This window comes from Lycorma delicatula, chromosome 10 (assembly GCF_047948215.1).
Source record: "Lycorma delicatula isolate Av1 chromosome 10, ASM4794821v1, whole genome shotgun sequence".
Classification (NCBI taxonomy): domain Eukaryota; kingdom Metazoa; phylum Arthropoda; class Insecta; order Hemiptera; family Fulgoridae; genus Lycorma; species Lycorma delicatula.
In genome coordinates, this window is record NC_134464.1 from 87,272,310 (window position 1) to 87,295,015 (window position 22,706).

General features: G+C 28.7%; 2 protein-coding genes across 2 annotated transcripts in view; one reads left to right on the plus strand and one right to left on the minus strand.

Moving 5' to 3' along the window:
• LOC142331778 (terminal uridylyltransferase Tailor-like) overlaps positions 1 to 22,706 on the minus strand; it is an 84,373-nt gene that overhangs the window by 48,360 nt on the left and 13,307 nt on the right. The window contains exon 2 of the mRNA XM_075377872.1: positions 15,762 to 15,850. The gene's annotated coding sequence lies outside the window, so the exon portion shown is untranslated. The remainder of the gene's footprint in view (positions 1 to 15,761; positions 15,851 to 22,706) is intronic.
• The window catches only part of LOC142331779 (CLIP domain-containing serine protease B4-like), a 35,907-nt gene continuing 13,234 nt past the window's right edge, over positions 34 to 22,706 (plus strand). Inside the window, exons 1-5 of the mRNA XM_075377876.1 lie at positions 34 to 404; positions 7,311 to 7,491; positions 12,394 to 12,626; positions 15,752 to 15,860; positions 21,083 to 21,264. Coding sequence (XP_075233991.1) covers positions 233 to 404; positions 7,311 to 7,491; positions 12,394 to 12,626; positions 15,752 to 15,860; positions 21,083 to 21,264 — 877 coding nt within the window. The 5' untranslated portion in view covers positions 34 to 232. The remainder of the gene's footprint in view (positions 405 to 7,310; positions 7,492 to 12,393; positions 12,627 to 15,751; positions 15,861 to 21,082; positions 21,265 to 22,706) is intronic.

The window sequence follows — 22,706 nt, forward strand, 5'->3', positions numbered from 1 at the left end:
ACAGTTTGTCATTGCTTTTTATTATTAGTTTATTTTCAGAACTTGTGCGGCTAACATCTGGACTAATTTTATTAGTAGTAGACATTTATTATACATTTTGTTTAGGTGTATTTTTTTATATTCATTAATATACGATTTGTTTAATCTTTGTTTTAAAACAGTGTCTTATCAGACATTAATAATTCTGTAATTAATAATATTAATTAACACAAAATAAAACTTAAAAAAGAATATGTCTCATTTCAGATTACTGGAATTAAGTATCAGTTTTTTAAATTTATTTACATTTAAGATTCTTTACATTAATTTGACTATTTCATTATTACTTAATTTTTCTTACAAAACATATGTTTTGACTGCTGTGACCCTTTCTTCATCATCATCACCATCAACTAATGTAACAGGTGATATATATTGTAATTTTGTATAAATATATTTTTTTTATTTTTTACTTTTTACAGTCAGCAGACATTTGATAAGACATTTGACAATTTACTTTATCACATTACAACAGTCTGCCATAAATTTTTTATATCTTATGATTTCATTTTGAATTTCTCCAATCCATCTAATTTTCAACATCTCTCTGTTTCACCTTATTTCAAAGGCCTCTATTCTTTTTGTTTACTTTTTTACTATTCTCAATGTTTCATTGCCATAAAGCAATACAGTTTACACAAACATTTTTAAGAAATTCCTTTTAGTATTTAGATCCATAATTAATATTAACAGATTTCTTTTTTGATTAAAACATCGTCTTGTTTGTTTCAGTCTAGTTTTGATGACTGCCTTACTTCATCTTCCTTTGTAATTGTATTACCAAATAAAATTCTGTAACATCTAGTTTAATATTATTACTATCCCCTTTCTTGATATTTAGTTCTCATCATCCAATTTTCTGTAACATTTCATTCCCATCGCTTTATTCTTTTATTTTCCAATATTTCTCACGACTAATTTTTTTATTTCTGCCAAAAAAACAATGTCATCAGCAAATTTCAATTTCTCTCTTTCAGTAACTGCTCATCTTCAATTTTTTTTTTCAATTCCTATATTGCTTCTGTGTACAAGTTGAGAAGCAACAGACAGACCTTGTCCCAATCTTTTCAGATTCAGAGCACATTTTTCTTCATCCTATATTCTTATAATTATGACTGAATTCTTGTTCAGACTGTTAATAACTTTTCTTTTCCTAAACATAAGTGTGATTTTTCTTACAATTTTATTCTTTCTATACCTCATATGCTTTCTCCTCCAGATCTGATATATCATTAAATGTAAATATAAAGTATGTGACTTTATTCTTGTTAACCCTGGCCTTTATATTTAGTTTGGGAACCTGAATGGATTCCCTTGTACCATCCTTTTTTTAAAATCAAACTGATTTTCATGCAACTACATCTACCACATTCTGTTTGACTGAATCTCTCTAAATAAATACGTTTTATGTATGAAATATTACTGTTTTATAGTAAATAACAAACTGATTTTAAACTAATTGTGTCTTATGCATGAAAAATTACATTGTTTTACATTTATGTTATTTCTTTTACTTTCCTGGATGATGCAAAGTATAAATAGAAGGAAAGTGACTGCTATCAAGAAAAAATCTGATATGGACACAACATGACTTCCTTGTATGCCTATTAAATTACATATACACACTTTACTTCCAATTTACTTCCTTACACGAAGTAAATTTCCTTTAATTTGTATAAGGAAGCAAAAAGATAATCCCTCTACCAGAGAGATTTTTTATTTCCTAAAATTTTGATGTTGCTGTATTATTAAATTTTAATTCAAAATTGTAACTAAAATCTCTCATAATTCTGTATGCAAGTAAATGTAAGTTTTCTTTTGTTTGACTTAATAACTCACGACTTAACATCACGACATGATCTATAATCATTAAATTTGACATTATAGCCTGAATTGATTATAGGAAAATTGATCCCATGATATATTTCAAATTTCCACATTTCTGAAAGATCAGAAAAATTTTTGTAAAATTTCTGATAAATTACTTAAAAATTTAATTTTTTAATTTTCATAGTTCAACTTGTTGATTTAAAGATTTAAAACTTTATTTTATTATTTAGAAAACTTATTTTTATTATTCAATAATTACACATGCCCACACACACACACATACAATTTTTGTATATGAGTAATTTAGTCATAAAGAAAGAAATCATGTATTTAGAAAATGCATTATTTTTTTAAACTGGTTTTTACTTCATTGTATGAAGTAAAGGAAGTATTGTAATTGTGAATTTTGGTTATCAGATTTCAACTGAAGTATCCATTTTGACCATCCCTGAATCCATTTTAACTAGTTTCAGCATGACGTATGTATCTTGTATGACTCAAAAACAATTAGTCATAGGATATTGAAATGTTGAATTTAGGACTGTTGTAACATCTAGTTGTGCACCTCGCCTTTAGATTCCAATCGACTGAACCAAAAGTGTCCAAAATTCAAAACATTTTGGATTTTTTCTTAACTGCATTAACAAGCCCTCATTGAGAGCTTTTCAGCAATATATCATAAGTGATTCTTATTTTCATTGTTTCCAGAGTTATAGCCAAATAAAATTTTAATTAATGAAATATTTGGATCTCACAAAGGGAGGGAACATCAGATCGAATCAAATTTCATCTCCTTTTTTTAATTTTAACTTTGTTTTTAATTTAAATATTGATTTATTAGTAATAATTAACCTCTCATTTTAAAAAAAAATTACAATGAATAATAATTCAGTAACAAATAAAAAAATACGAAAACATATCAGAAGTTATTAATGAAATAAAATTTTATGTAGTTTTCATTTTTAAAAAATGTATATATGTAATTTAATAAGTGTACAAGGAAGTCATGTGGGTCCACATAAGATTTTTTATTCCAGGAAAGATAAAAAATCACTCTTATTTCTATTACAAACATAATATCAATCATTTTTACAGTTCTCACATTAGTTTATAATTTTTATTTTTAAATGCATAATTTTTTTATGTAACAGAACTGAAACTAATACAAAAATAATTAGGATCGTATAATGCTTCTATAGTTTGTGTGTTTTATAACTGTGGTATTCAATCTATCTACAGTTAGAAAAAGACTGATTATAGCTTAGGCTTTGCAGCCTGTGCTCTCAAATGGAGACCCTGAGATGAGATGTTACATTACCAGTTTTCCTCAATTTTATGAGTTCAAACCCTTTTTTAAGTTTGTCCATTTTGTTTCCTTTTTGAAATATTTCTAATGTTTTTATTTATTTAAAAAACTAAAAAGAAGGATAAGAAAAAGTACTTTTCACATCAAACTAGATTTTATTTTTACTTAAATAAAATTGTATATAAATGAATTAAATTTATATATATATATATATGATGATAATAATAAATAAAAATGATGCAGTATGATCACTTCATCGCCCATTACGTGGATTACTTGAACAGTCTCCAAGGAAATGTTTGTGTAAATTATCACCTCAGACAGGATTATCATACAGGAGGGCATAAAAGGCCACAAAAAAATTAAGTCTACATGCATATTGAATACGTTGTGTACTGGAACTGAAACCACCAGACACTGTTAAAAGAATAAAGAACTGCCAGTGGTTGTCAACCAGGTGAAATGTAATGGGATGGGCATACTGTATAATGCGTTTTTTAATGGTAAGGAGAAATTTCACTTAAGTTATATCAATAGTTAGAACAACAGCTATTGGTCAACACAAAATCCACACATCTTACACGAATTGCCGCTGCACTCACAGAAAGTGTGCGATTTCTAGACAACGAATCATAACCTGAATTTTTTTTAAGAAACCTGTGATAGTCCGACATACCAGGATATAGTTATGAAATTTGTAGCTCTTCTCCAGCCTCTTGAATACTATTGTTACCTGCAACAAGATCGGGCATCATGACATACATCCAAAAACACCATGAAAGTTTTGGAAGAAATGTTTAGTGATAACATGATCTCAAGAGGCCTGTATGAAACAAGAGGACTACAGACCTCTTGTTTCCCTGACTTATCATCACCAGACTTCTTTCTCTGGGATTTTTTAAAAGAATGAGTATATCAAGCAAACCCATGTACTCTACAAGACCTGGAGTAGCCATTACTGCAGAGACGAATTCCATTAGCCCTGATGTCCTACAATGGGTATCAAAAAATATGATTGAAGGGTTCGAACCTGCCTTCAGGAAAATGGTAGACATTCTCTACATTTGCTCTAAGACATTACCAGTTGTACATAACTGCATTCCATGAATCAAATGAAATGTGAATATTTCTGTGTTATATACCATACTTGAATTAGAGTGTATAGTTTCATGATGTGCACAATAAAATGATTGCACTGTATAAGGTCATAAAAATAAGTATATATAAATTATACTGTATTTAAGGTCATACATATCCAAATTTACTTTTATGTAACATGTCATCAGAATATTATTTAATCAGATATGAAAAAAAACAGGAAACAGTATAGTTTCCTGTACATTTAATATAATATACATCAAATCTATTTTTTGTAATATGAATTAATGCGTAAATGAATAGATTCATAGATTTAACATGGTTAAGTTTTCTGTGGTAATTAATACCATTTTTTAAATATTTCTTTTATATATTTGACTTGAGTTATATTTGACTTCCATCACATCACAAAAAAAGTCTTTTAATTATTAAAAAATAAGTAATTAGAAAATTTTTTTATTACAAAACATTTATTTTTTTAATTATTTTTTATAAGGTATAATTTTCTAATGAGGACATAAATGCAGTACAGAGTAATAAAAACAAAACTGTTGCCCTCCAAGGTAACAATTTTTAAATTCAACTCAAAAATTTGAACTCATAATAGGGTTTGGGGATATCAAAGAAAACTAGATTTTCAAAAAGAAATTCAACGGTGCATATACCTAAATTCTCAGCTTAATATTTTTGAAAAGTTACATATATTTTACAATTTTAAAATTTATTTAATGTGCTCTTCATACTCCTACAGGTACAATTGTAAACGATCCCCAGAAACTATTTAGTGTTTAAAATATTTACACTAAATAGACTAATACACTATTTTACTAAAATATTTATTTTAGTAGAATATCAGCTATCCACATTATACAAAGTAATCATGCCTTACACCATTACCTTTAAATAATGATGACAAAAATAAAAATCAAGCCAATTAAATCTGGAGGCCATTCAACTTTACTTTAAAATATAATTACAGTATTTTAAACATTTCTCACATTGAGTACATAACTGAAAAAGAAGTCATGGGATTGAAAGAAAATCTAAAGGCATGCAAAATCTATTCTATAATGTAAAACTTTTAAGCACTATATTTAATTAAATCTTTATTAAAATCATCTCCTACTCAACGATTAGGCAACACTCAAAAGGTGTACTATACTAAGAGTTTAGTTTATTTCCCTTCATGAAAAGTGTACATTGTAAATATTTTCAAAGATGCTCAGTCTATGTTTTTAATTTCTATTTATTGTTGTTATAATAGTTACTACTATCTTTTCTGTTAAGATCATTGTAGTTTCAATGTTGAGTACTACTCAACTTACCTTCCTTATCTTCATTATTTTATCACTTGCAGTTCAGAACCATTTCATTCTCAAAACTTATTTTACTGGTACTTTTAAATTTCTGTTAATCTTTATATAGTTTTATCAACGCCCCTCCCTCTACCATGCCTTATCTGGCCTTCTTCTTGTTTATACTTATCTTTTAATTTTATTAATTTATTTTATTTCCTGTTTTTGATAAATTGAGGTTCTTGAAAAAAACATTCGCTTGATTGTTGATCTGTTCATATATGACCATGTTACTTTTTAATTTAAAGATTTCTAGATTTTCTAAAATATTCATTCTTCTTCTGTTAACACAACTGTGAATTAATTACATTGATTCTTCCATTTTCATTGGGGTATGTCCTTTTTTTATTAAATGTGTTGCATAATTAGAATTTTATTTTTATGTTTAAAGGATCTCATATGTTCATTATATCATTAATTTTAATTTTTTCCCTGTTTGTCCAGTGTGTATGATACACTGCATTTACATTTTATTTAATATATACCTTTACTGTTATATAATTTTTTTTTCTATGTTACTGTTAAAAATCTTTTTTAGTGTATTATTTGTATTTGTAGTCATTTTTATATTTACTAAAGAATTATTTAATTGGGTAAACGTCTTTCTCAGTAAATATTAATTTACCCCATTTAAAGGTTTCTCTACCATTTATTGTTTTGATTTCATTTAATTATTTCTATTTTTATTGATTTTTCTGATTTTTTTTTACTACCCGTTATTTTCTGCTATTTAAAAATGAGTATTTAACTCTATTATGTGCTGTTTTCTTTAATTGTAACTTATGCAGACTATCTATCATGTATCTAAAAGCCACTAATTTATGTTCCATTGGGTGATATTCGAATCGTACACTATGAAGATTATGATGTTATCTGTATTTGTTTCTTTTCTGTAAATTTCAAAACCTAGATTATTATTATTATTATTATATTTTTATTGCCAGGTCTAAAAATTAATAGATTCCATTGTACATTTAATGTTATGGTGGAATTTGTTCATTTCTTCCAAAATATTTTCTTCATTATTATTTAAATCTTTTTTAATTACTAATCGTGTCACACATGTACCTAATATATTATAAACATCTGCATTTTTTCATGATATCTAGTATATTCTCTTCTTCCATATTCTCACTGTATTCTGTATTGTGTAGGAATATTTCACTTAGTGTCGCTGATAGTGGGTTACTCATGCCTAATCCCTCCTTCATTTTATATATTCTATTATTAAATTGGTTTTGCTGAAGAATTGTTTCTATTCTATTATTTCATATAGATAAATTATTTCATCTATTTTTTTGTGCAACATGACAATGATTATCTATGATTGACTGAATTAAATCAATTACTTCACTATAAATTAATGTTCATTGTAACAGGATCAGTTTTGAAGATCTCCAATCACTTTAGGAGATAATGAAAAATTAGTTAATTTACCAAATGAAAATTGTAGAGAATTGATTTTTATCTGTAAATATATTCAATAAATTTATAAAGAAATCACATTGACGGTAGATTTAATCTAAAGTAATTACTAATACTTATTATTTACAATATTTTTCCCAAACCTTTTCTTTTATTCCACACTATTTTGTAATAAGAAGAGTAAAATTAAAAATTGAATTATTTATGAGTACCAGTTAATGAACATCAGATGTATTATTCTTTTCTTTTAATTTTAGGATCATATGTAATGAGTGAAGATATTATTGAAGATCGATCATATCCTTTTATGTATCCTGGAGCAGATGAAAAAGGTGAAATAGTTGAATTTTTATGCACTGGCAATGCTAACTGTATTAGATTGTCCAGTTGTCATATTATGGTCCAGTTACTCGATAAATCATGTCTACAAACACATAAGTAAGTTAATATATTCATATTCTTATTAATCATCATCATCATCATCATACTTGCTTCTGAGTTTTTTTTTTAAATCTTTGTTTATATTGTTTAGTTTAGTTAAAGTGGTACTGACTGCTATGATCATTTGCTACTAAAAAATGACAATAGAATTGACTGAACTCCCAACAGTACTAACTTTACACAAGAACCAGATGATTGAATATGGCTTTGGATATTAGCATTTTATGTTACATCATTTGCTTTTTACTAATTATTATTTCTTGATTAAAAAATTCATATAATTAGGCCATTTATACACTGTATTTGCTTGGCATTCATCTTCTTTATCTATGGTTTTTCTTTTTTCAGATGTCTAAACTAAATAAAAAAAATATATATATAAAAAGTTATTTTCTGAACTGTACATTTTAATTTCACATTTTCCATTTAATTGCCAGTTAGTATATTTCATACTGCAATGTTGTTGTTCCTTATGGATTGGTTGAACTCCAGATCATCACCTTAGGCCATCTGCCACTTCATTTCAAGTGATTCCAAATGAGAAGAGACTCTTCATAATGTAATATGTTGTCATTTTATGAAGTCCCTTCAGAGCTTTGTTTATGGATGCTGTACATGTTTATATAACTTGGATTAGTGCTTTAAACGATGTTAATTTAACTATTTTTTGGATATAGTTGAGAACAATCAGAATAATGCTTGAAACAGTTTCAATTCAAACAGTTGAAACTTTAAAAGGATTTGAACAAGCCAAACAACAAAATGTATTCTTCCTTATATTACCTTTATGTGCTTTATAAATGGGTTGTAGGTTAATATATAGAAATCATTTCCACATGAAAGCAGACAATACCTTCAGCTCTTATTAGATCAGATGTGATTTCAATTCAAACAATAACAGCAGTATTGAATACCCAAATGTTTGTTAGCTATGAGACCAGTACTTCATGGAGTTGATTTACTGATTCCGGTTGCTCCAACTTCTTGGAAAGAAATTTCTGATTCCGTAGAGGTTCCACTGATGAATCCTCAACCTCAATGGATATTAATTACACTCTAGAAGAATCAAATACTGAACCTCACCTCGTCACACAAGCAAAACTGAGCAACCTAATTTGTGACGTATTTGTTGAAACAACAGGCAGAACAACAGGTTCACATCTTAAAGAATGGAATTTATTAAACAAGGATACTAAAATTTCAATATATAGAAATTAAAATGAAAATTTATTGAAATACTTCAAAAGAGATGGTTTAATTTGTTCCTGCCATGATATTAGACGGCTAATGTCTGAACTGGACATTAAATATGTTATTCATGATTGGCATTTGTTTATAGACTCATCAAAAAGAAGCTTTAAAGGCAATGTTGTTGCATAACTCAAAAAATTTTTCTTCTATGTTGGTAGCACATGCTGTAGAAACGAAAGAAACATATGAAAGTATGTCAAACATTTTAAAAGCTATTAAGTATGATGAACACTCATGGTGAATAATTGCTGACCTGAAAGCGATGCAACTTCTCGATCTGACCCCCATAGAGGAAGACACCCTCTGCCATCCCCTTCGTTCCAAGCCCTTATGGGTTTACCAGAGGTCATCTTTGAAACTTCAGCTTTTGACATATTCCAGTCTGCCTCAGTCAGTATGCCACCAATGCAAATGCCACAAATGAAATTCCCATCGGTGTACTACTATTTAATGAACTGAAAACAAAACATACCTCACTGAGTCTTAGTAAGACTGAAAGGACCTAACTAATTAAAGGAATTGAACTACCCATGCATAGTAGGTAAAAGTGAGTTCAACACACAACGTAAAACATAAAAATATTACATGGAACAGTAACAACACAGTTACATTGAAACAAAAAAAAGGACAGAAACAACAACAAAAACATAATTTATAAAACAAAACATCAACAAAAACAGAATGCAAGAGAAATCCAAGCAGAGTTCTAGATCCCCTCTGCAACCCTTTCCTTTAATATTGCCCATTCGGCCTGGTTTCTCTGGTTTACACAGAGATCCAATGCCAGAAATACCTCTACGAGCTTCCTTCAACCAGCAGGAGCCCATTGTGAGCATAAGCCACGATGCAACACCCACTGGACAACCTCAGCCACAGGAGAGACTCAAACTCTACCACCCACAATAATGAACCCAGCATGCTGCCCTGGGAACATCCCTTAAGACAGCACCTTGCCAAACTTATGGCTGCCCTTGTGGCGCAGCACATCCTGATGACTGAAGTAACTTTGCATAACTTGCAATTCTCTTATAGTACTTCCTTTTTTTTGGAATTGGTAAATAGCAGAAGGCCACTATAGATTGTTAAATGCTCCAGAAATGTCCAGGAAAATCCCCAGGACATATTTCGCCTCACTGGTTGTTACCACACTCATCACATGGAGTATGGCATCCTCAGTACCCTTTCCAGAATGAAACCCATACTGATTCTCCATCAACAATCTTTTCAAGATTAACCTCTCATTTATATGTAGATACAGAACCTATTCAAAGACCTTACCGATAACCGGAAGTAATGTCAGAGGCCTATATGACGAACGAACTTAAAAACCTTGTAAATCACCTTTAAACAACAATTTCACAATCCCCTTCTTCCAACACACAGGGAAGTATCCTCCATACAATTTATTAAATTCATGAATGAAATCTCTCACACTCGCCCCAACTAAGAATAACAAAAAGCTCCGCCATTATTCCATCAAAGCGTGGGGTCTTACTCTTACCTAAATTACAGATAGCTTGATGCACCTCAGCCTTGGTAATCTCCAAGATACTACACCCCTGCGGAACTGAGCGACCTCTTGCCACACCCACAGATGGTATGCCATCTCTCCAGCTTCACTATCATCAGGCAGTAAATCATCTAGTAATTTGTGTAAAATTTCAGAAGTATCTGTATCTGAAATTACACCAAACCTGGTCGAGAGAGCAGACAGATCACCATACTGCCTTTACAAAATATATGTGTTTCTTGTGTTTGTGGGATAGTTGGGCTACAGATAAATTCTTTGCAGTTAAAGACTGGCCAAAAAGAAATCATTTTACCCCAGGAAAGGAAAATGTTGTCAGTATTCCCCTTGTCGAATCAGATTGTATTATTTTACCACCTCTACACATAAAACTAGGCCTGATATAGAATTTTGTAAAAGCATTAAATAAACATGGAAAAGCTTTAAATACTTAGTTGAAGTTTTATCACAATTAAGTGAAGCTAAATTAAAAGACGGAATATTCAATGGGCCATAAATAAGAAAATTAATTTGTGAAAAAATATTTGACAGCAAACTAAATCCTAATGAACTAGTAGCATGGAAGTCATTCAAAGATGTTACTGGTTTTCTTGAAAATAAAAAATCTTAAAAGCATTATCAGCTTATAAATGAACTCTTAGCAGTGAACTGCAATAATTTGGGCTGCAAAATGTCATTGAAAATTCATTTTTACATTCTCATTTGGAGTTTTTCCCTTTAAACTTGGGTGACATAAGTGACAAACACGGAGAAAGGTTCCACCAAGTTATATTGCAGATGGAACAATGTTATCAAGGCAGATGGGATGAATCTATGATGTGTGACGATTACTGCTGCTGGATTATAAAAATTAAAGACTTTACTGAACACAAAAGGAAAATAAGAAAAAATAAATTAAGATAAATGTAAATATTTGAAAAGTAAAGGTAGGAATTTTAATTGTAATTATTTATTTATTTTTGGTATTCTATTATTTAATTAGTATTATAGGTCATAATTAAAAATTTAAGGGTGATGAAGAAAAACTGATTTCATTTTAAAATTCAGCATAAAAAATACATTCTAATTCAGCTACTTTTATCTCAGTTACAAATTATTATTTTCTTGTTGATCTGTGTAGTTTTGTTTTATTTTTTTAAATTAATTGTTCAAATTAAAATGTCAAACACTTAAGAAAACATACTTTGGCATAAAAAAAATAAAACCAATCACTAAATGAAAAGTAATCCTTCAATATTTAATTTTTGATTCTTTGAAATTAATACAAAGCTGGTTCTATTCTATTTATTTAAAATATATATATATATATATACACACACACAAAGTGATTCATGAATAATGTAACAAACTCTCAGGACATCTTTTACAAGTAAAAATAAAGAATAGGTTCAGGAATGCTTCATTCCTTCTCGTTTTCATCTGTCAAAGACTGTCTTTTCGGTTGTCTTTATGTTAGCAAATATTATTGTTTTTCTTTTTTGGGTGTAAGAATCCAAATACAGACTATAAGTTTGTGCGTAATTGTTAGGGCCATAAAATATCATGGTTATCAATCAATAATTTTTTAAATTATTTTGCTATTTATATTTTGTAGTTGAAACAAAATATAACAAACTGGTTTAGAAAAAAAACAAGCAAGGTACTCGGTCATTTAAGAAAATTCACTTGAGTAACATCATTTTGTAACTGAAACAACCCAGTTGCGAGTGAATTTTTGTAATATTTTTCAAGTTTTGCACAACTTAATTTATTAAATATTTTTTGTGCATTTAAAGCAAAGAACTGCGTTTTAGAGAAATTTGATAGTAGCAATTATTATTCAGTTTCTTAGTATATCAATTTTTTGGATTCAGGGCAAACAACTGTTTTTTGAGAGATACTTTCACACTGTAAGTGTTTATTGGGAGTTTGTATTTTCATCATTTTTTTTATATCATTCTGTTTTTTTTTTTTTTTGTATACAGGACAAACAATTGTTTTTTGGACCTGTTTTCAACTAAAAACCTTTTTTTAAAGGGGTTGGTTTTTTAGGGCGGATGATAAGGATATTCATTAACACTTTTACAATGAAATTGGGTTTTTTATGGTTGTAATACAGAATTGTCTACATTTGATTTCAGATTGCGGGAATTAACATGTGGCTACACTGATGGTGAACCAATGGTTTGCTGTCCTAATCAAAATGTTCTGCCTTCAAGACCACAAGCAAAACCAACCACCACAACAACAAAACCATCTTTTATATCTAACTCTAATGAACAAAACTGTGGTTTGCCTCATTTATATAACTGGCAAGCAAACAATTATAAAGGAATTGGTTCACAGCCATGGGTCGTTCGTGTTGGATTCAAGAGTTAGTATCAACACTCTCGCACTTACAGTGCATGTTTTTTTAAGAATTATGAAAAGAAGCAATATGTTTGAAAATTAATTTAACTTTATCACAATTTAACATGCTCTTAAATCTTGTGCTTTAAATCTTTTAGAGCTATTTTACTGCTCCTTCTTCGGCAATATTGGTCAGCTAGCATTACTGTTTAAATAAAGACTGTTTGTTCCAGATTGAACAGAAATGATTCTTAGTATTAAATGACAGTTTAAATATGAAATATTGTTTTACAAAAATAACAGTTTTTTTACTTTTATCTCAATTTTTCTGTCATTAGATGGGTGGAATTAATCTTCCAAAAAATTATTTACTTGAAGAAATGTGGTATACTAACATCTAACATAGATTTATACCAAAATATAGTCTTGTATAAGACAGAATAATTTTTTTCTATGACAATAGCGTACACAATTAGTACAAGCATAGGAAAATCAGTTCTTAAAAATTAATCATTATCATCACATTTGGCATTAAAAAAATTTTCACATACCTTTGTGCAAGGTGAAAAGTACCATAAAAAATATAACATAATGTTAGACATAGCTTTGTTTAGAAAATTGACGTCTGTTTTTGTAAATGCTAATCATAAAATTAAACCTGATTATAGAGAACAGGAATTTATAAACTAATTTGTAACAGGAAGAACTATAATTTAGAATACATATGGCAAACTACAGAAAAAATTTAAATCAGAATAAAGGCTCATTTAATTTATAATTACAGAAGGCAGAAGAAATTGGCTGTTATCTAACATTGCTTGGAAGATTGGTCATAAAATAGATTTACTAAAAACTTAAGTTTTAAATTTCCATAATAAACAGGAATTACATACTAATTAAGAGGTATGCTAAATGGTTATTGAAATAAATGGTAAATAAGATAACACTCAAAAACTGTTAACAAAAATTTTATGTAAACCTTCCATTACATTGATATTTTAATTGTTAAACAATCATCATCAGTAGGTACTAAGGAAGTATATGTAAGTACAGACTGTGCAACCAATCTTGCTGCTTGGTGCCATGGCAGCAAGATCCACAATTTTAATTATTCTACCATCCTTATAGCATAACATTTGCGTTATTACCTAACAGCGAATGGGCCTTTGTAAGATGTATTGTGCTGTAATTTAATTTTTTTAAATTCTAATCACCTCAATGTATAGCTAATATTTAGAACATTATTACATTTTTAGAATTAATTTGATTTAATTATTTATATATATATGTAATTATTATCAATCATTAGCAAAAAGTACAGCTATATTGTTTCTTGATATGATTCTAAGAAAAGTGTCCTACTTCCTGAATTATAATACTTGGTTTCTCTCTGCTTATTTTTACAATAAAAAAAATCACAGATTATAAATTGTTTATATACATCAGAAAATTATAATGTTTGTTAATTTATCATTTAGTGTTCATCTGCTGACATAATTATAATACTTGTTAAGAATAGGCCTAATCATTTTTATAACATTTAAAAATTTACAATAACATTCCTTTTTATGACAAAACACTTAATATTTATAAAGTGTAAACAGCAGAATTTGAAAATATTTAAAAGTAATCCATAATATAATATTTAGGTATCCATAATACCATCCAGTAACATAAAATAATAATTTATATTTACAGGAAAGCAATTTGCTTCTGCACGTGAAAATTAAACTGAATATTTTCAGTTTCGATAACAGGCACTGTACTAGCCATTGTAGTCTAATCTTCAAGTTCATTGCAGCAGCTATAAATAAATTATAAAAGAAGAAATAATAAAAAAATATTAATTGACTAATAAATAAAAATTATGAAACACTATACAATAATGTAAAAGTAAGGAAATACAAGTAAAAAATATAAACAATGCTATTTTAGGCAATCCAAAAAGAAAGTGTAAATTTAACTTTTAAGCATAAAACATTTAAGCTAGTGATACCAACAATTCAGATTTCCCACTGAGACCTAATTTATGCCTCTTATATAGGCTGAATAAATAATACTCTATTGCAAGAAAGATAAAGACAGTATGAACCTTAAACCAATCAAATAATATCACTGTTTATTAACAGAATTTAAGGAAAGGTGATAACCACTTAATGTTCTTATTACTAAAAACATTCACAAATTGATTTTTAATAATGTTGAGTTAAAAACCTATTTATTCAACAAAATTTTTACATGGTGATGTAGAAACTGATGGTGATTAATAAAGTAAATTTCTAGATATCTAATTCTTATAAGTATTAATAATCAAAATTTATTTACCTTTTTAATATTATAAAGTTTATTCTAAGTTTTTGTGAAAGTTTTACTATCATAAGGATTTAAACATTCATTTGTTTAAAATATGAGACATTTCTATGTATTTAAGCTTCTTCCTGCTGGTCTTTTATGAGGTAAAGCTTTATTTTATTATATTTTTTATATAAGGGCAGAGAGGAAGAAAGCATAAACTCTCCACAAATCCAGTTGGAGAGTTTAAATTGCATGAATTAGATTTAAACTTATGAATTAGATTTAAAGGAAATTTTCTTTGAACTTGAATTAATCGCAGGTGAAGTAGCAATAATTTCAGATTTCAGTTTTTTGTTGTAATTTGTTTTACATTTATATTTATTTTTGGTAGTGCTAACTATAATAATGTGTCATCAATTAATAGATTGTAATTTTCCATAAATGGTTCATGAGCATATTTTTTTGTTGCTTAAATTCATAAACAGGTAATTCTCAGAAAGACATAACAGATAAAACATAAAATGAGATGTTCAAGTAAAGTTGCGAACAGACAACTTTACTTCATAGATACATATAACGATAAATGTCTATGAAAACATGCTTTATGAACGGAGACCCTTAAATAACGTATTTATTTATTGATGGCCATACTATTTTGATTAATTTATGATTAATATTTTATAGTAGTAAGTGAAGCAGTTGTTAATAACATTATAAAAAAAGGAATTTAACAGGAAAAGATGTCTGTAACAATTTTCTTAGTACTTAATCTTACTAACTCAATATTCACTGTTTAGTAAATATTACCATATGTATAAATAAAAATCAGTTTAATTCTAATATTACTTTTTGTAGACAAACTTACTGGTTTACTGGAGCACCCATGTTGTGGTTCTATTATTGGCCCAAGAGTAGTATTAACAGCTGCACATTGTGCTTTAAGGAAGCCTGAAACTTTACGCATGTAAGTAGTAGAATAATAAAAAATTATATAACTCAAATATTCACGCTATGTGCCAAAACAATTTGAATTTATAAAGGGAGTTTTTGTTGTGTACTGCAAGTGGTATCTGTAATGTTTTGCTACAAACTTTGAGTACAACTGTAATTACAACAGTATGAACATTGTTTTATAGATATCCTGAGTGATATTTATATGTTCTTTGATCACAAATCTTACGCTTTAAAAGATCTCAGTATTTTAATTAAATAACATAAATTTTTAAACTTACTTAATAATACTAATAATCTAAATTTTCTGCATACTTTAAGCATTTATATAAATACTCAGTTATCTATCAGTTAACATCTTCAAAATTGTTATTTTATTCTGAACAAATTTTGTTATATTTAGATATTTAATATTACTTAAACAAATTAAAAATTATTTTTAAATATTAATTAACTTATTAATTCCAGAAACTACAGACTGATGCCCAAGTACAGATTCTTGATGTTAAATGAATTTTGTAGCATATGAAAAATACCAAGCTTGAGCAGAATTCAAACCAAGAATATGGAGGAGTATTTCAATTTTTTTATTCTTTAATATTGTACATTTTAATGCTGTTGTGAACTTCTAGGTTTTTCTACTGTTTCTCTTGATCTTCTGAGGCAAATGATAAAGCAATTTCTTCTTAACTGTGGAGTAGTTCATCTTCCATTCCTTACATGATCTGTATAATGCAGTACCCCCCACAGGTTGAGAAACTAAATGAGGGGGGACACACGAGCATATCAAAATGAAAATATTAAAAAAATGTATTAATTTATTGAAAGGAAAGCAAAACAAAATACATTCTGACATAATAAATAATAAAATACACATTTACACTGATATAATACACTTATAAGTAAGATTCTATCAGTACTGTATAATATATTTAACAATTAACTTATCAATACTAAATTAAAGAGAAGTTTAATAATTATTAGTGACCCCCTTAGATCTGTCTTGCAGAGCAAAGTTTTTTGAAGGAAGGTTTAATATAAGAAATAAGATACTCTGAGTTCTTTTAGCTGAGATCTATATTTTTTCTTCAAAGCAGTCACCGCAGAAAATCCGGTTTTGCAAAGTAAGATGTTGAAAATGCTAATAGTATATGAATTACTCTTGTTTTCAGTGTAGAAAACTCGCATCTACCCTGGCCCAAAATTCAAAGAGTGATTTATTACTAAATTGTCTTTTGATCTCGCTACTTGCTGTGAAGTCTATGAAAATTTCTTCTTCGGCAGTTGAGAGCCCTTTGGGAGTACTTTGAAATGGATTCCTAACCCAATCGTAACTTTCTACCAAGTTGTCATCAGAACTTAAGAAAATACTAATTTTAAAATACTAACATAAGAAAAATACTTTTTAAAGTTCTTTGCCAACATGGCTAAAGGATTTTCAATGGTTACAAAAACAATTTTTGCTGTTGTTCTTCAGCCTTGTAAGTTAAGTTTTAACACATTTATCCACATTTTCAAACATTTCTAGGTTTTTTGCTTTAAATTTCTGCTTCACAATTCTGATTTTCTACAAAACGCATTAACTTTATCACTCGTATCCAACATATGTGTAGTTGGTCATTAGAATTGAAGATTCAAGGTATTTAATTTCTCAAATATGTCGACCAAGCAGCTCAATTCCATCACAAATAAATCATCTCAAAACTTCTCGCCTTCCGGTTGGTTTTCCTCTTCTAGAAAAATGGTAATTTCATCTCTTAATTCGTAAACATGTTGCAAAAATTTCCCAAGTATAACCATCTTGCCTTGCAATAAAATAGTGCTAAATGTAGTGCACCCATGTCTTTACAAAGCGCAGAAAAGATTCTTGATTTTAGGGGTCTGATTTTTATATGATCTGCTACAGTTACATCTGTCATTAGCACAGTATTCAGACCAGGACTCATTCTTTAGAAGCCAGAGCTTATCTGTGGATCATGCAATGTGTCCAGACACACTGTGGAGATTTTTGTTTCCTAAGTGCTTGTATACTTTGGAATCTTCCAGACATTGAACGAGCACCATTGGTGCATATTCCGATGCAATTTTTCTATTCTATGTTTGCCTCGTTTATAAAATCATTTAAGATAGCAAATAATGCAAGTGATGTTGCTTTGAGTTCTACTGGTGTGGAGAAAAGTAGTTCTTCTACTGCTGACATACCATCACAAAATCAAACATAGGCAATGAAATGATTATCTTTATTGCTATCTGTTACCTCATCAAGCTGAATCGAAAACAATTTGTCATGCAAATTCCTGAAAAGCTGATGCTGTAAATCTGCTATATCACCAATTTGACAGGCAACAGTATCATTTGATAGAGATACGGACCACAATTGTTTGGTACAATTACCTCCAAATATACTTTCTACAATCTCAACAACAACTGGCGAAATGAGCTCTTCACCAGTGGTGTGAGGTTTTTTACATCTGGTTATTTTATATGAAACTTTGTGAGAGACAAATAAAGCTTTTTCATTCACAGAGTAAGTTTCTTTTAAAAATTATATTTGCTTTTCTTAGGATTTTAATTTTAATTTGAAGAATTCTTGGGGTTTGTTAATGCACTCACTATGGAGTGTTTCCAAATGTTGTTTATTAGGTTTATTAGGTTAATTAAGTTTATTAGGTTTCATGCTGTCTGCTGCCAAAATTTTTGAGCAAATGAAACACAGGGGCCTTTTTTCTACGTTTACTTCAGTACTGGTAAACCCAAAATTTAAGTATTCTTAATTTTATTTTTGAAACCATGCTGTTTGTGCACTAGTTGATACTTCACTATTGTCTAATGCTTGCTTACACCCCCTTAAAAATTTATTCATGATTCTGTATAAATCTACTGTTGTGATTATTTAATACCATGGATTACAGTTAACACGCAAATTACAACATACACATTCACAACAGATTCGATAGCAGTAGAAGGATCGGCTGGAATTGAATGAGGTGGAGCATTTATACAAGTTTGTGTAGACATTCCAGAATGTTTGAGACAAATCATAACTTCTCGTGAAGCTGCGAGAATGTCCGATATCGTGGACGTAATAAAGAGAGCAATAGAGAGATATTGATTCTGGTTTTGTTAATGCAGCGTATTGGTGTTGCCAAATATCAATAAATTTACTTATTCTTAGTAATTTGTAAGGTTTGTAATTAAGATTGTAGTGTAGCTTTAAAGTCAAAATACTCAAAATAGATTATTAATTATATACATTGTTATTGTATGAGAGGAAGGCGCAATGAAAATTATGATTGAAAGTTGGGTTGCAAATTTGAAAAGTTGAGAAACACTGGTATAATGTATAATTATGACTTGATCTGAATTACACATTTATTTAAATTAATGGTTTCAAATAAAAAATGTATAGTTTTTATTATTATGCTGCTACAAAAAATTAATAAATTAATGAATAAACAAAATGAAGATGAGAATAATTTTTGGATTATATTTCTGCAATATTGTCAAAGTTTTAAAAAAACTATTTTCAGTAATTTTTGTGTACATTGTAATGGCACATAGAAATTGAAGAAATCAGTTTTAAAAATATTATAGTTTGGTGACAAACCACATCACATAAAAAACAAAACACAAGATTATTCAACATAATAACAAAACAACATACTTTTAAACACAACAATTATATAGAAAGTAAACATATCAGCATTACAGAAAACATTAGGTTCCACATTTGGAAATTAACTAATAGAAACTGAATACATATATAAAAACAATAATTACATGCAAAAATGAAACAAAATGCTATTTAACTACATACTAAATGGGTATACTGACAATTTCAAAACCAAAACCATTATTATCAGAATCGCCAGTAACCTTAATGATGAACGAGCTATTTCTTAATTCTGAAGGATCTTGTAGAAACATATTTCTAAATATTTTTGAAGCATCATTTTAAAACTAATTTTTTTTTATAAAATTTTAAATTATGTTAGTCTTACTGATCTACATGTATAAAAAATAATTTCAATAGTTAATGTTTTAGTCATTAATTTAGCAGTGTTATGACTGCCAAGCCTATTTTGAGCATCTTTTGCAACGGTCATGTCAGTCAAAAATGTCTGATTTTAAATTTCTACAATGGCCATGTTTTTATTTGGAAATTAAAATAAAGTTAGAATACGTTTTTTTACAAATTAGTATTATTAAATTTTTAAACCTACAAGTACTTGTTTAAGTAATAAAAAGCTACAGATTCTTGGAACAAATATCTTTATTAAAGATTGTTTTAAACACAAAAAAGTATCAAATGCAACTATAAAATGAAAGATTTACATAAACTAACTCTAAAAGTAAAAAGTAATACTATATTTAAAATACTTTTCATGAATGAATTTTAACAAAACATGGACGACACATAGTTGGTTGAGGACATCCATTGCAGTATCTTTTTACTTCTTCACTTACTTCTTCTTCTTTGAACCAAGATGATTAGAACAATATATATAAGGTATATGTATGACAAAAAGATTCCCAACTACATGCCTTGGCCTGAAACGTTTGGTACATGATTTGTAATGGATGTGCATGGAAACTACTGTGAGACGTATATAACTGACATGAAAGTCAAAGTGTTAAGTTACCATCTTTTTAAAACTGGTTGTTGGTACAACTGATATTCAGTAAAAGTAGCTTGTCAATTGAATTTTAATTCGATTCATTTCAGTCATGACTGACAATAACAGCTTTTATATGCCACATAACTATGAATTCTAATAATTAGAAAGTACTCTTTTAAGCGGTTAAGATGATACAGTGCTTATTGATGTATGCCAGTTGATAATCATTTAATTAAATCATGTCAAGAAAAAGTCAGTTATTAAAAAAATATATGTCTATAAATAAATATTTGTCTCTATTACATAAACATATAATGTGGGATTTTTTTGAGAGGATCATCAATAATTTGACTAATTTTGTTTTTTTTTCTTACGCTCTATGTCAATTCTTTAACCTTAACTCCTTCACATATTTCAAACATAACTTCAAACATATCATGTTTCAATTGCCTTTCTTTACAGTTTTTATTTCCTCAATATAGGTCTTTATTAAATTAATTAAAATTGGTTGATATAATACATAGTTCACTATATGTATGTTTTTTTTTCTTATGCTGGTAACTAGGTGAATTAGATAATCAGTACTAGACATACTGAATAAATTTTTTACTTCAAGTGTTTCAGTAAGAGTTGGTGAATTTGATTTGTCAAATAATCCAGATTGTACACAGACATTCTGCGCTCTTCCTGTACAAGATGTACCACTTGGACATGTTGTGGTGCATCCAGGATATTCTTCTAAAAATTATCGACACAATGTAGCACTACTTGTGTTAAAAAACAGACTTAACTACTCAGGTATGTTTATATATATATAAATTCAAGTCAGTGTACAAAGAAAAAAAATTTAATAAGTTAATATTTGTATAGATCTACCATTTATATTGTTTTAAACAATATCATTAAAGATAACACTTAATTTAAAGAAAGGTTAATTTCAATACCTTCCCCTAATGACGGAGGCTGTAGTACATTGAAAGAGATACATAAATTTGGGGTTTTAGAATATTTATTCTCATCTTTTGCTTTCTTGTGATTGTGTCACTCATAAGGCATCTGATGTACCAGATTTTGTAAAATTGCATATTAAAATAAAAATATTATAAAAATTAACGTATTAAAGTATATTTTATTATTTTGTGAAAGTATTATAATGGCAAAATTAAGGTATGAAATGTCCTGTCTCAGTAATCCGTACTAGGTGGTTTATGTTAGTAGAATTTAAAATCGGATATCTTAATTGTCCAATCTTAATGGTAGATGGTCATGGCTGGAAGAGGCCATACAAAGAAAGTTGTGTAAATACACTGATGAAAATATCTGCAAAGTCATTTGAATTGGTGGTATCCTGACAGAGGTCAAACTTACGATTGTGATATGTTATGAGGTTTTTAAAAGACAACCTCCAGAGATGTTTTTCTGAGAGTAATGATACTTATTATACAGTCAGTACCTGCAATGAATAGTCAATGAAGATGTCATTCTAGGGCCAAATATCACTTGCATTTTGGTAGGTTTGGCATGGTGATTTACAACAGTTTATTTGGCTTGGTAAAAAAAAGAACTACTTTGATTTCCTTACATGTCTGGCATTGGACATTTTTTTTTATTTTTAGAACAAGCATGTAATTTAAGGAGTAACTTTTGTCTCATGACAATTTGCTAATAAAAATTGTTTATAACATGTAATGTATAACTTTCATTTATCTTGCATTGAATGCTTCAATTTAAAAAAAAATTAAGAAGGAATTGAATGTTTTAGTAAACAATAAAACATGACCAATATTTAATATATTTTAGAAAATAACAGGGGACTAAAAAGGGTGTCGGCTGTTTTTTTTCTTTTTCTGTTTAGCATTCGGAACCACTGTAAGATATTACTTTAGAGGGTGAATGAGGATATGTATGAACTGTAGTCTTGTACAGTCTCAGGCCGACCGTATCTGAGCTGTGTGGTTAATTAAAATCCAACCACTAAAGAAAACCCGTATCCTTGATCTAATATTCAAATTTGTATAAAAATAACTGCCTTTAGTAGGATTTAAACCTTAGAACTCTCGACTTCGATATCAGTTGATTTGCGATGATGAGTTTTAACCACTAGACCAACCCAGCGGGTTCAGCACTTTGTCTTTTTACTGCGAAATGCGGCAGTCGTGGTGGAGGTCGAATTGTAAAGCGGTACAAGGAATCTTAGTTGCAATGGAGCCGTTTACCAGAGAGCAATACGCTTTTTGCGT